The 14,808-nt window shown below is 38.3% G+C and overlaps 1 protein-coding gene across 1 annotated transcript in view; it reads right to left on the reverse strand.

The window, feature by feature from the left end:
* LOC133639110 (sulfate anion transporter 1-like) overlaps positions 1 to 3,153 on the reverse strand; it is a 33,177-nt gene extending 30,024 nt beyond the window's left edge. Inside the window, exon 1 of the mRNA XM_062032254.1 lies at positions 2,982 to 3,153. Within this exon, the coding sequence (XP_061888238.1) occupies positions 2,982 to 3,031 (50 nt within the window). The 5' untranslated portion in view covers positions 3,032 to 3,153. The remainder of the gene's footprint in view (positions 1 to 2,981) is intronic.
* Between the last annotated feature and the right edge of the window lie 11,655 nt (positions 3,154 to 14,808).

Below are 14,808 nucleotides of genomic sequence, written 5' to 3' on the forward strand. Positions count from 1 at the left end.
CAGTATATGTGAGTACAGTATATGTCAAACACATTGTGGTTGTTCCCTCCTCTCAGTGCAGTACAACATAACATTAGTCACACCTCATTATATTAATACTTTTCCACTTCAAGTGAGTATTATCTTGTGCTTGTTGGTCACAGGGAGGACAACTTCCTGTCAGAGTGAGGAGTGATCAAATATAGTCAACTTTCATCAAGCTCTTTTAGAACATTACTAACAACCTCAACATGTTGCAATCATCTTGTCACCTTTTGTTAAGCCATCATTGGTGTCCTGTCCCTTTAAATTGGTGTACTGTCCCTTTAAATTGGTGTACTGTCCCTTTAAATTGGTGTACTGTCTCTTTAAATTGGTGTACTGTCCCTTTAAATTGGTGTACTGTCCCTTTAAATTGGTGTACTGTCTCTTTAAATTGGTTTACTGTTCCTTTAAATTGGTGTACTGTCCCTTTAAACTGGTGTACTGTCCCTTTAAATTGGTGTCCTGTCCCTTTAAATTGGTGTACTGTCCCTTTAAACTGGTGTACTGTCCCTTTATATTGGTGTCCTGTCCCTTTAAATTGGTGTACTGTCTCTTTAAATTGGTGTACTGTCCCTTTAAATTGGTGTACTGTCCCTTTAAATTGGTGTACTGTCTCTTTAAATTGGTGTACTGTCCCTTTAAACTGGTGTACTGTCCCTTTAAACTGGTGTACTGTCCCTTTATATTGGTCTTCTGTCCCTTTATATTGGTGTCCTGTCCCTTTAAATTGGTGTACTGTCCCTTTAAATTGGTGTACTGTCTCTTTAAATTGGTGTACTGTCTCTTTAAATTGGTGTACTGTCCCTTTCAATTGGTGTACTGTCCCTTTATATTCATGTACTGTCCCTTTAAATTGGTGTACTGTCCCTTTCAATTGGTGTACTGTCCCTTTGAATTGGTGTACTGTCCCTTTATATTGGTGTACTGTCTCTTTATATTGGTGTACTGTCCCTTTATATTGATGTACTGTCCCTTTAAATTGGTGTACTGTCCCTTTATATTGATGTACTGTCCCTTTAAATTGGTGTACTGTCCCTTTAAATTGGTGTACTGTCCCTTTAAATTGGTGTACTGTCTCTTTAAATTGGTGTACTGTCCCTTTAAATTGGTGTACTGTCCCTTTAAATTGGTGTACTGTCTCTTTAAATTGGTTTACTGTTCCTTTAAATTGGTGTACTGTCCCTTTAAACTGGTGTACTGTCCCTTTAAATTGGTGTCCTGTCCCTTTAAATTGGTGTACTGTCCCTTTAAACTGGTGTACTGTCCCTTTATATTGGTGTCCTGTCCCTTTAAATTGGTGTACTGTCTCTTTAAATTGGTGTACTGTCCCTTTAAATTGGTGTACTGTCCCTTTAAATTGGTGTACTGTCTCTTTAAATTGGTGTACTGTCCCTTTAAACTGGTGTACTGTCCCTTTAAACTGGTGTACTGTCCCTTTATATTGGTCTTCTGTCCCTTTATATTGGTGTCCTGTCCCTTTAAATTGGTGTACTGTCCCTTTAAATTGGTGTACTGTCTCTTTAAATTGGTGTACTGTCTCTTTAAATTGGTGTACTGTCCCTTTCAATTGGTGTACTGTCCCTTTATATTCATGTACTGTCCCTTTAAATTGGTGTACTGTCCCTTTCAATTGGTGTACTGTCCCTTTGAATTGGTGTACTGTCCCTTTATATTGGTGTACTGTCTCTTTATATTGGTGTACTGTCCCTTTATATTGATGTACTGTCCCTTTAAATTGGTGTACTGTCCCTTTATATTGATGTACTGTCCCTTTAAATTGGTGTACTGTCCCTTTAAATTGGTGTACTGTCTCTTTAAATTGGTGTACTGTCACTTTAAATTGGTGTACTGTCCCTTTATATTGGTGTACTGTCCCTTTAAATTGGTGTACTGTCCCTTTAAATTGGTGTATTGTCCTTTTAAATTGGTGTACTGTCCTTTTAAATTGGTGTACTGTCTCTTTAAATTGGTGTACTGTCCCTTTATATTGGTGTACTGTCCCTTTATATTGGTGTACTGTCTCTGTATATTGGTGTACTGTCCCTTTAAATTGGTGTACTGTCTCTTTAAATTGGTGTACTGTCTCTGTATATTTGTGTACTGTCCCTTTAAATTTATGTACTGTCTCTTTAAATTGGTGTACTGTCCCTTTAAATTTATGTACTGTCTCTTTAAATTGGTGTACTGTCTCTTTAATTTGGTGTACTGTCTCTTTAAATTGGTGTACTGTCCCTTTAAATTGGTGTACTGTCTCTTTAAATTGGTGTACTGTCCCTTTAAATTGGTGTACTGCCTCTTTAATTGGTGTACTGTCCCTTTAAATTGGTGTACTGTCCCTTTAAATTGGTGTACTGTTTCTTTAAATTGGTGTTCTGTCTCTTTAAATTGGTGTTCTGTCTCTTTAAATTGGTGTACTGTCTCTTTAAATTGGTGTACTGTCCCTTTAAATTGGTGTACTGTCCCTTTAAATGTATGTACTGTCCCTTTAAATTTATGTACTGTCTCTTTAAATTGGTGTACTGTCCCTTTATATTGGTGTACTGTCCCTTTATATTGGTGTACTGTCTCTGTATATTGGTGTACTGTCCCTTTAAATTGGTGTACTGTCCCTTTAAATTGGTGTACTGTCTCTTTAAATTGGTGTACTGTCTCTTTAAATTGGTGCACTGTCCCTTTAAATTTATGTACTGTCCCTTTAAATGTATGTACTGTCCCTTTAATTTGGTGTACTGTCTCTTTAAATTGGTGTACTGTCCCTTTAAATTGGTGTACTGCCTATTTAAATTGGTGTACTGCCTATTTAAATTGGTGTACTGTCTCTTTAAATTGGTGTACTGCCTCTTTAAATGGGTGTACTGTCTCTTTAAAGTGGTGTACTGCCTCTTTAAATCCACCTCTATGTGTTCATGTGTTCAAGCTCTAGCAGCCTAGAAGGGGAAGTAAAAAGAGGAGCTCACCCCGACAGGAGCGTGGATGCTTTTTGGGGGCCATAGCTCCTCCAGCACATCTTCTAGCTCCTCCAGCACATCTTCTAGCACATCTTCTAGCTCCTCCAGAACATCTTCTAGCTCCTCCAGCACATCTTCTAGCTCCTCTGATCTTCATTCAGTCTGCTTTTCACTGCCTTCTTCTTCCTGCTTCCGACCGCAAAGCATGATGGGAGCTGTCAGCCCCGCCTCCTTCCCATGGGCGTGTCTGGAGACGAGCAAGAGGGGGAGGGGAGAGCAACGGGATGGAGCGCGTGCACAGATGCAGTGCCATGGTTGCCATGGTGACGGCGCGCAGGTGTTTTCTTTGTCAATAGGGTGACATTGTTTGTGTGCAATGTATGTATAAACATACATTTAATGTCTGTATAAACATAAATTTAATGTCTGTATAAACATACATTTAATGTCTGTATAAACATACATTTAATGTCTGTATAAACATACATTTAATGTCTGTATAAACATACATTTAATGTCTGTATAAACATACATTTAATGTCTGTATAAACATACATTTAATGTCTGTATAAACATACATTTAATGTCTGTATAAACATACATTTAATGTCTGTATAAACATACATTTAATGTCTGTATAAACATACATTTAATGTCTGTATAAACATACATTTAATGTCTGTATAAACATACATTTAATGTCTGTATAAACATACATTTAATGTCTGTATAAACATACATTTAATGTCTGTATAAACATACATTTAATGTCTGTATAAACATACATTTAATGTCTGTATAAACATACATTTAATGTCTGTATAAACATACATTTAATGTCTGTATAAACATACATTTAATGTCTGTATAAACATACATTTAATGTCTGTATAAACATACATTTAATGTCTGTATAAACATACATTTAATGTCTGTATAAACATACATTTAATGTCTGTATAAACATACATTTAATGTCTGTATAAACATACATTTAATGTCTGTATAAACATACATTTAAAGGCCTACTGAAAGCCACTACTAGCGACCACGCAGTCTGATAGTTTATATATCAATGATGAAATCTTAACATTGCAACACATGCCAATACGGCCGGGTTAACTTATAAAGTGACATTTTAAAATTCCCGCTAAACTTCCGGTTCGAAACGCCTCTGAGGGTTGACGTATGCGCGTGACGTCAATCATTGAAACGGAAGTATTCGGACACCATTGAAGTCAATACGAAATAGCTCTGTTTTCATCTCATTATTCCACAGTATTCTGGACATCTGTGTTGGTGAATCTGTTGCAATTTGTTCATTGCATTATGGAGAAAGAAGCTGAGCAAGCAAAGAAGAAAGTTGTCAGTGCGAAGTGTCTATTTTGCGAGGGAAGTCAGCAACAACACGTACACAGCCGGCGCTTCTTTGTTTACATTCCCGAAAGATGCAGTCAAGATGGAAGAACTCGGACAACAGAGACTCTTACCAGGAGGACTTTGATTTGGATACACAGTTGCGATAACGTGAGTACACAGCTGCGCTTCCAAACATTTCATCGCTTGCTATAACTAGCTCGAGCTAGTAGCTAGGAGCTAGGAGCTAGCATTAGGATTAATTTGTGGCATATTAAATATAAGCCTGGTTGTGTTGTGGCTAATAGAGTATATATATGTCTTGTGTTTATTTATTGTTGTAGTCATTCCCAGCTGAATATCAGGTCACCCCCGCGCGCTTCCAAACATTTGATTGCTTGCCCGTACGTGCGTGTCATGTACGTAACTTTGATTAAATATATAAGCTTTATGAACCTTGGGTTAGGTGAACGGTTGTTTGGGCTGAGTGAGTGTGTGTGTTATGCAGGTGTTTGAATTGTATTGGCGGGTTATATATACAGGATCCCGTCCATATTACCCGCTTGAGCTATAACTAGCTCGAGCTAGTAGCTAGGAGCTAGCATAACAAACACCTAGGTGTTTTTATGCGGGATTAATTTGTGGCATATTAAATATAAGCCTGGTTGTGTTGTGGCTGATAGAGTATATATATGTCTTGTGTTTATTTACTGTTGTAGTCATTTCCAGCTGAATATCAGGTCACCCCCGCCTCTCACAGCATCTTCCACTCCCCACTAGTCCTTCACTTGCACTTTCCTCATTTAAAAATATTTCATCCTCGCTCAAATTAATGGGGAAATCGTCGCTTTCTCGGTCCGAATCTCTCTCACTTCATGCGGCCATCATTGTAAACAATAGGGAACTTTGCGTATATGTTCAACTGACTACGTCACGCTACTTCCGGTAGGGGCAAGCCTTTTTTTTATCAGATACCAAAAGTTGCAATCTTTATCGTCGTTGTTCTATACTAAATCCTTTCAGCAAAAATATGGCAATATCGCGAAATGATCAAGTATGACACATAGAATAGATCTGCTATCCCCGTTTAAATAAAAAAAATTCATTTCAGTAGGCCTTTAATGTATGTATAAACTTACATTTAATGTCTGTATAAACATACATTTAATGTCTGTATAAACATACATTTAATGTCTTTATAAACATACTGTACATTTAATGTCCGTATAAACATACATTTAATGTCTGTATAAACATACATTTAATGTATGTATAAACATACATTTAATGTATGTATAAACATACATTTAATGTCCGTATAAACATACATTTAATGTCTGTATAAACATACATTTAATGTATGTATAAACATACATTTAGTGTCTTTATAAACATACTGTACATTTAATGTATGTATAAACATACATTTAATGTCTGTATAAACATACATTTAATGTCTTTTTAAACATACTGTACATTTAATGTATGTATAAACATACATTTAATGTCTGTATAAACATACATTTAAACACCTTTAACATGTGGAATAAAATGATCTATATTAGAAAGGAACTCAAACAAGACACAAATGTAAACGATAACAAAAAGTCTACATATACATTATGGATTATTATGGAAGACGAATGATGTATCCTGAACTGATTATTGTGTTATTATTTAATAAATGCCACATAGTCTGATATCAGTCATCCTGGATTTATTCATGTATAATTGTTTTCAATGAAAACCAGTCTGGTATCATTTGTCCTACATTCATCTATATATTAGTGCTAGAAATAAATACCCCAATCTGATATCAATAATCATTATCTAAGGTTTTATCAGTCATGTATAATACTTATCAATAACTCTTTTTTGTCAGTTTTGCCAATTATACATTCGGTATTTGTTCAATCACTGTACTATTTGTCAGTTTTTATAGTTTCCCAGGCTGTTTTCACCAACTGACACCTCAGGAAACACTTTGCACTCTAAATACCAGCGACATGACCAACAGTGGCATAGTAGGCCTAAGTATTCATTACAAATGAGCAGAAATTATTAAGTATATTTAATATTTTTGTCCACTGTGTTTGGATATAGGGCTTGAAAGTGTGAGGTGAAAACGCAATGCATCATGGGTCTTACATCACCTGGTACACCTTGGTGTGTTTACTTAGTTTGAATCAAAGCATGTCACATGTTTGTTTACTTTTAGTCACAAGATGAGTATTATTTTCAGAGAGGTGACAATGCGTAACACATTTTTTCCTGCTAATAAAACAAAGACATCCAGTGAGAGATGAAAGATGAGGTACATTTGAACAAACCATCATTAACGTCACTTGTACTTGTACGTGCTCACAGCTCATGTCAGTCAGTTCCAACATTTTCTATTCTTTTTTTTTCCAGGCAGCGAGCCTTTGGAATAGGTACAGTTTGTCTCGGTACGCTCCATTGTTTTTTGTATGATCCATTTTAATCCAGTTTGTAGCTCGCTTTCACATCGTAAACAAAGCCTTTATTCAACAAGTATGTCTACCCAGCCCCCACAATGCATTGCACAATCACGTGGCCTTTGGAGTCCTGTAGGAATATAAAACACTGTACTTAAATAATGAATCAAATCGTTGGTGTAGTGGAGCTCACGTACCACCAGTGTACACGTACCACAGTTTGAGAATCCCTCAATCCAAGCAGTCTTTATTTGTCATTATGACATTATTCTGTCACTTTTTAGTCATCCTTTGGTTTATTTATTACATTGCTGTTTAAAAATACAGTAATGCATAATTGTGTAAATGAAAAGAAAAACACAATGAAAAGGTACAAAGGAGGAGACTTTTTGCTTTTTTAAATAAGAAATATAAATAAGGTGGTGCACAAAATATTGTCTTCAATAACTTCCTCGAAAACAAAGTCCATTTTAGGTCCCATTTTTGAGAAAAACATTTCTTGTAACAATCTGGCTGTGCCATTTAATGTTGGCCTGTTATTCCATCCATTTTATACCGCTTGTCCCTCTCGGGGTCACGGGGGTGCTGGAGCCTATCCCAACTGCACACAGTGGGGTACACCCTGGACAAGGAAGGCGAGGTACACCCTGGACAAGTCACCACCTCATCAACACAGATGTTCAACATTCACACTCACATTCACACACTAGGGACCATTTAGTGCTACATTTGTTTAGAAAACCAAACAAAACCAAACATGCATCTTCACTTATGTGCACCTAACAACACACCTGTGAACCTTCTCAGCAATGACACACTTCACCTTCTTACTTAGTAACACACGCAGTCAAGAGAAAAGTACATTCATGTTTCATATTTAACTGGAACAACACGCCTGTCATCGTGTGTGCGTGTGTGTGTGTGTGTGTGTGTGTGTGTGTGTGTGTGTGTGTGTGTGTGTGTGTGTGTGTGTGTGTGTGTGTGTGTGTGTGTGTGTGCGTCCCACATCCATGTGGGCCCAGTTATGGGGAAATAACAACCCAAGACCTCAACGGTGGAACAGGCGCAGGATGATTGCTAACCCTATGGAGCGTCACAACGGCTGGGATGGCGGATGAAGGCTGCAGCAGAAAAGGGTCCCCAGTCGTCTTGGACTCCATGCCACTGAACCCTGACTCGGATCTGTCAAGGATCGTGTGGTGACTGTCTGTGCACCAGTCTCCCCCACGTTAAACAAAGTCACGCACAGGCATCCTCCATAAAGGGATCCACTTTAACATCCTGGTCCAAATTCCTATGGCGACCAGCAAGTGGCGACGGGGGCAGGTTTGTGAAATCTGGAAGCCCCTAGTCATGATCTGGCACACTAGGCGGTGGGTGTAAGATTCAGTCGCTAGTCTCTTGGAATGAGGCAGAAAGTGCCCTTCGGCAGCTGCACCCATGACTGAGCAGCCCTATTTAGGATCCACTCTGCTCACCCCATTCGGGGAAGGGGCTAGAAAAGGTGCCCTAAAAATAGCCTGCCTCAGACCTCCCGATTGGAATACCGCATCCAGAGGGATCACCACTTTGCGGTCAGAAAAACACAAATATGAATTTTGGAGCCTGGAATGTGCGCACTCTGATGGATAGTGCAACCAGCGACAGACCGGAGAGGCGAACTGCAATAGTTGCTAGAGAACTGAGGAAATGCCAGATCGACATAGCTGCACTCTCCGAAACCCGATGGGCAGGCAAAGGACAACTAAAGGAGGACAAAGGTGGATACTGTACACTTTCTTCCGGAAAGGAAAAGCTGCTGATGAACCTAGGATCCATGGGGTTGGATTTGCCATCAGAAACCAGCTCATCAACCACCTCTCTGAACTTCCTGTGGGGATCAATGAGCGTCTTATGACCACCCGCCTGGTGCTTGCCAACCACCAGATGGCTACAGTCCTGAGTGTGCATGCCCCTACTTTAGATTCTGAAGTGAAAGAGACCTCCTACGCCTGCCTGGATGAGGTCCTGTCAAGTATCCCCAAGGAAGATAAGATTATCCTCCTGGGAGATTTCAATGCCAGGGTTGGCCGGGACCACCACCTCTGGAATGGCACTATAGGAAAGGAAGGCATCGGAAACATCAACTCCAATGGAGTCCTGCTTCTCAGCAAATGTGTGCAGTACAACCTCACAATCACCAACACTCTGTTTTGCCAGAAAAACTAACTTAAGGCATCCTGGAGACACCCTCGCTCCAAGCAGTGGCATCTTATTGACTATGTCATCGTACGAGCCAGGGACCGCCGTGACGTGCACATCACAGGAGCCATGATTGATGCAGACAACTGCTGGACAGATCATCGCCTCATTAGCTCCACAATGTCCATCAAACTCAAGAGGAAGAGGAGGGTTCGAAAGAAGCAAATCCAGCCAAGACTGAACCTGAAAAGCCTGGATGACACTGCCACCCAGCAGCTTTCAGGCCTCTCTTGGGGAAAGCCTCCAACAGGAATATCCTGATGACATCGAAGAGCACTGGAGTCTGCTCAAATTCACCATCCTTGATACTTGTAAAACCACCCTTGGGTACATGTCCAGGAAAAACCAGGACTGGTTTAATGAGAACGACACAGAGATAGAACAGCTCATCTCCAAAAAAAGGAAAGCCTTTCATATTTGGCAAAATTATACTACATGTGAGGAAAAAACAATGGCCCATTCCAGAGCCAAGGCAGACGTCCAGAACCGGGGGAGAGAGCTTAAGGATACCTGGTGGACAGAAAAAGCACTGGAAATCCAGAGACTGGTAGACTCAGGTGACACCAGAGGCTTCTTCAATGCCACTAGGGCCATCTATGGCCCAAGCCACCGCGGCCTAAACCCCCTGCGCTCAAAGGATGGGCGGGAGTTGCTGAAGGACAACGAGTCCATCAATGCTCGATGGAAAGAGCATTTCCAAGAACTTCTCAACCGTGACAGCACAGCTGAACCAGGCATTACCAATCACATCCCTCAGAGTCCCATCAGAGAAGACATGGGGGAACCTCTTACAATAACTGAGGTCAAAAGTGCCATCAGGAGCCTTAAGAACAACAAGGCCACTGGTCCAGATGGGATCCCAGCTGAGATCTTAAAGCAAGGTGGACCAGATCTCCAGCACAACATCCACACCCTACACCTCAAGGTCTGGGAAAAAGAAGAACTTCCATCAGAGCTTAGGGATGCCGCAATAAAAGTTCACCTCCAGGCAGCTACAACCCTAAACTAACACCCTCCCCGGATTGTTAATAATCAAATGTAAACAATCAAATGCAGATACTTTTTCTTATGCCTTCTGATCTCTCTCTCTCTCTCTCTCTCTCTTTCTCTCTCTCTCTCTTTCTCTCTATGTCCACTACTTGATGTACATATCCTACCAAGTCAGACCTACACTGTTCCAATATCCATTTCTCTGTTCTCAATTGTTGATGACAGATGATAATCAACCAAACCTAACCCTCCTTGTTTATTTTCACAAATATCTGAGTTTGTTATTCAAAAACATGTCATAATGTTGTGTTATTTACAAACTCAGGATGTGAATGTGAGCAGTGTTTTCCATGTATTTTATTTTGCAGTGCTGACTTTATTCTGGGCCAGCACGGTGGAACAGGGGTTAATGCGTCTGCCTCACAATACGAAGGTCCTGGGTTCGAGCCTGCGCTCGGGATCTTTCTGTGTGGAGTTTGCATGTTCTCCCCGTGACTGCGTGGGTTCTACTCCGGCTTCCTCACACCTCCAAAGACATGCACCTGGGGATAGGCCCCTCCCACCTCCAAAGACTTGCACCTGGGGATAGGCCCCTCCCACCTTCAAAGACTTGCACCTGGGGATAGGCCCCTCCCACCTCCAAAGACATGCACCTGGGGATAGGCCCCTCCCACCTCCAAAGACATGCACCTGGGGATAGGCCCCTCCCACCTCCAAAGACATGCACCTGGGGATAGGTTGATTGGCAACACTAAATGGTCCCTAGTGTGTGAATGTTGTCTATCTGTGTTGATGAGGTGGCAACTTGTCCAGGGTGTACCCCGCCTTCCGACCGATTGTAGCTGAGATAGGCTCCAGCACCCCACGCGACCCCGAAAGGGATAAGCGGTAGAAAATGGATGGACTTTATTCTGTTCGCACAATTCTATACTGTTCTATTAAAAGTCTTCATAAATAAATGTGATGAAGTATTTTGTCTATTTTTGTCTTGTGCATTAATCTCATTATAATCATCAGCAAGGAATAAAAGACAAAAGCACAAAATCATTTAATGATCTTGAAAAAAGATCGAAGCAAAAGGCGATGCTGGCTCTGTGCTTCCTTGGTATCGCTTCGACACCAACATCTGCAGTATCGCCCACCTTCCTCAGGGCAATACATGATACTCTAACAATGTTGTGTAATACATGATACTCTAACAATGTTGTGTAATACATGATACTCTAACAATGTTGTGTAATACATGATACTCTAACAATGTTGTGTAATACATGATACTCTAACAATGTTGTGTAATACATGATACTCTAACAATGTTGTGTAATACATGATACTCTAACAATGTTGTGTAATACATGATACTCTAACAATGTTGTGTAATACATGATACTCTAACAATGTTGTGTAATACATGATACTCTAACAATGTTGTGTAATACATGATACTCTAACAATGTTGTGTAATACATGATACTCTAACAATGTTGTGTAATACATGATACTCTAACAATGTTGTGTAATACATGATACTCTAACAATGTTGTGTAATACATGATACTCTAACAATGTTGTGTATTACATGATACTCTAACAATGTTGTGTAATACATGATACTCTAACAATGTTGTGTAATACATGATACTCTAACAATGTTGTGTAATACATGATACTCTAACAATGTTGTGTAATACATGATACTCTAACAATGTTGTGTAATACATGATACTCTAACAATGTTGTGTAATACATGATACTCTAACAATGTTGTGTAATACATGATACTCTAACAATGTTGTGTAATACATGATACTCTAACAATGTTGTGTAATACATGATACTCTAACAATGTTGTGTAATACATGATACTCTAACAATGTTGTGTAATACATGATACTCTAACAATGTTGTGTATTACATGATACTCTAACAATGTTGTGTATTACATGATACTCTAACAATGTTGTGTAATACATGATACTCTAACAATGTTGTGTATTACATGATACTCTAACAATGTTGTGTATTACATGATACTCTAACAATGTTGTGTAATACATGATACTCTAACAATGTTGTGTAATACATGATACTCTAACAATGTTGTGTAATACATGATACTCTAACAATGTTGTGTAATACATGATACTCTAACAATGTTGTGTAATACATGATACTCTAACAATGTTGTGTAATACATGATACTCTAACAATGTTGTGTAATACATGATACTCTAACAATGTTGTGTATTACATGATACTCTAACAATGTTGTGTATTACATGATACTCTAACAATGTTGTGTATTACATGATACTCTAACAATGTCGTGTAATACATGATACTCTAACAATGTTGTGTATGTTGTGTAATACATGATACTCTAACACTGTTGTGTATTACATTGTCAGATCAAAAGACCAAAAGTTCAAATGAAGTAATTTTCAAGTGTCACTGTCATTCATACTCATTTGCAAAATAAGCACACATTTGTGTGTGTGGTGTAATAATGAATAAATAATGACTGTAGCCTGAGGGACAAGCGGTAGAGAAAAGGATGGATGGATACAGCAGCACAATTGCCATAAAGAGGCAGCGACCTGTCTTTGAGTGACATCTAGTGGTAGAAAAAGATTGTGCAGCTGTCATATTTCACTAAATGTGTCCACAATGCTTGACTTTTTAAAAACATTCCATTGAAAGATAAGCAAATATTGATATTGCAGTTTATTGGACACATTTTTGCAGTTAAATGCTTCTTTGAAGAGCTATTTACACCAAGTGTTAGAGGCCTGATTTACAGTAAGTGTTAGAGGCCTGATTTACAGTAAGTGTTAGAGGCCTGATTTACAGTAAGTTTTAGAGGCCTGATTTACAGTAAGTTTTAGAGGCCTGATTTACAGTAAGTGTTAGAGGCCTGATTTACAGTAAGTTTTAGAGGCCTGATTTACAGTAAGTGTTAGAGGCCTGATTTACAGTAAGTTTTAGAGGCCTGATTTACAGTAAGTGTTAGAGGCCTGATTTACAGTAAGTTTTAGAGGCCTGATTTACAGTAAGTGTTAGAGGCCTGATTTACAGTAAGTTTTAGAGGCCTGATTTACAGTAAGTTTTAGAGGCCTGATTTACAGTAAGTTTTAGAGGCCTGACCTCCACATGGAAGCTGAAATCTCTTGGACTTTATTCCAACAACATGACAAATCCCCCAGCAGATTGCTTTGCTTTGCTTTGCGCCTCTTTTTGTTTTTGCTCAAATGTGCTGCTGAGAAAAAGACACACAAGGTTTACAAAAGATGCATCAACATAACAATCATCTTTTACAAAATCATCTTTTTACCGCTCATTTCTCCTCTGATTGCTTCATGGCCAGCTTTAGTGCAATCACTTATTTGTTTACTGTCACTTATTTGTTTACTGTCACCTATTTGTTTACTGTCACTTATTTGTTTACTGTCACTTATTTGTTGACTGTCACTTATTTGTTTACTGTCACCTATTTGTTTACTGTCACTTATTTGTTTACTGTCACTTATTTGTTTACTGTCACTTATTTGTTGACTAACTTATTTGTTTACTGTCACTTATTTGTTGACTGTAACTTATTTGTTTACTGTCACTTATTTGTTGATTGTCACTTATTTGTTGACTGTCACTTATTTGTTGATTGTCACTTATTTGTTGACTGTCACTTATTTGTTTACTGTCACTTATTTGTTGACTGTCTCTTATTTGTTTATTGTCACTTATTTGTTGATTGTCACTTATTTTTTGACTGTCACTTATTTGTTTACTGTCACTTACCGTATTTGTTTACTGTCACTTATTTGTTGATTGTCACTTATTTTTTTACTGTCACTTATTTGTTGACTGTCACTAATTTGTTGATAGGCACTTATTTGTTGATTGGCACTTATTTGTTGACTGTCACTTATTTGTTTACTGTCACTAATTTGTTGACTGTCACTTATTTGTTTATTGTCACTTATTTGTTGACTGTGTCTTATTTGTTGACTGTCACTTATTTGTTGACTGTCACTTATCTGTTTACTGTCACTTATTTGTTTACTGTCACTTATTTGTTGATTGTCACTTATTTGTTGAATGTCACTTATTTGTTGACTGTCACTTATTTGTTGACTGTCACTTATTTGTTGACTGTCACTTTATTTGTTGATTGTCACTTATTTGTTTACTGTCACTTATTTGTTTACTGTCTCTTATTTGTTGACTGTCACTTATTTGTTGACTATCACTTATTAGTTTACTGTCTGTTATTTGTTTACTGTCACTTATTTGTTTACTGTCACTTATTTGTTTACTGTCACTTATTTGTTGACTGTCTCTTATTTGTTTAAATAACAAAGTTTGTCAGTGTGAACATGAAATATCTTGTCTTTGCAGTCTGTTCAATTGAATATAAGTTGAAAAGGATTTGTTGTATTCTCTTTTTATTTACCATTTACACAACGTGACAACTTCACTGCTTTTGTAGTTTGTCTAATAAGTGTTAAAAATATGTCTTTAGAAAGATAGCTGGAAGTCCCTGAAGTAGATTGCAGAACAACAACTCCAATAATAAACTATAATCATGTTCTACTACTCTTATGTAAAATAATGTTGTGTACAAAACATTTGCAAAGATGGACTTTTTGGATGTGATTAGAATATACAAGTGTACCTAATGTTGTGGCCCGTCCAAGCAGTGCTGGTGAAAATAAAACACACCCATCACAAAATGTTGGAGGGCGCCTAACAATAACTGAATATCATCAATTACCAGGAAAAAAGTGACTGCCTTG

Source organism: Entelurus aequoreus, linkage group LG21 (assembly GCF_033978785.1).
Source record: "Entelurus aequoreus isolate RoL-2023_Sb linkage group LG21, RoL_Eaeq_v1.1, whole genome shotgun sequence".
NCBI classification, from domain to species: domain Eukaryota; kingdom Metazoa; phylum Chordata; class Actinopteri; order Syngnathiformes; family Syngnathidae; genus Entelurus; species Entelurus aequoreus.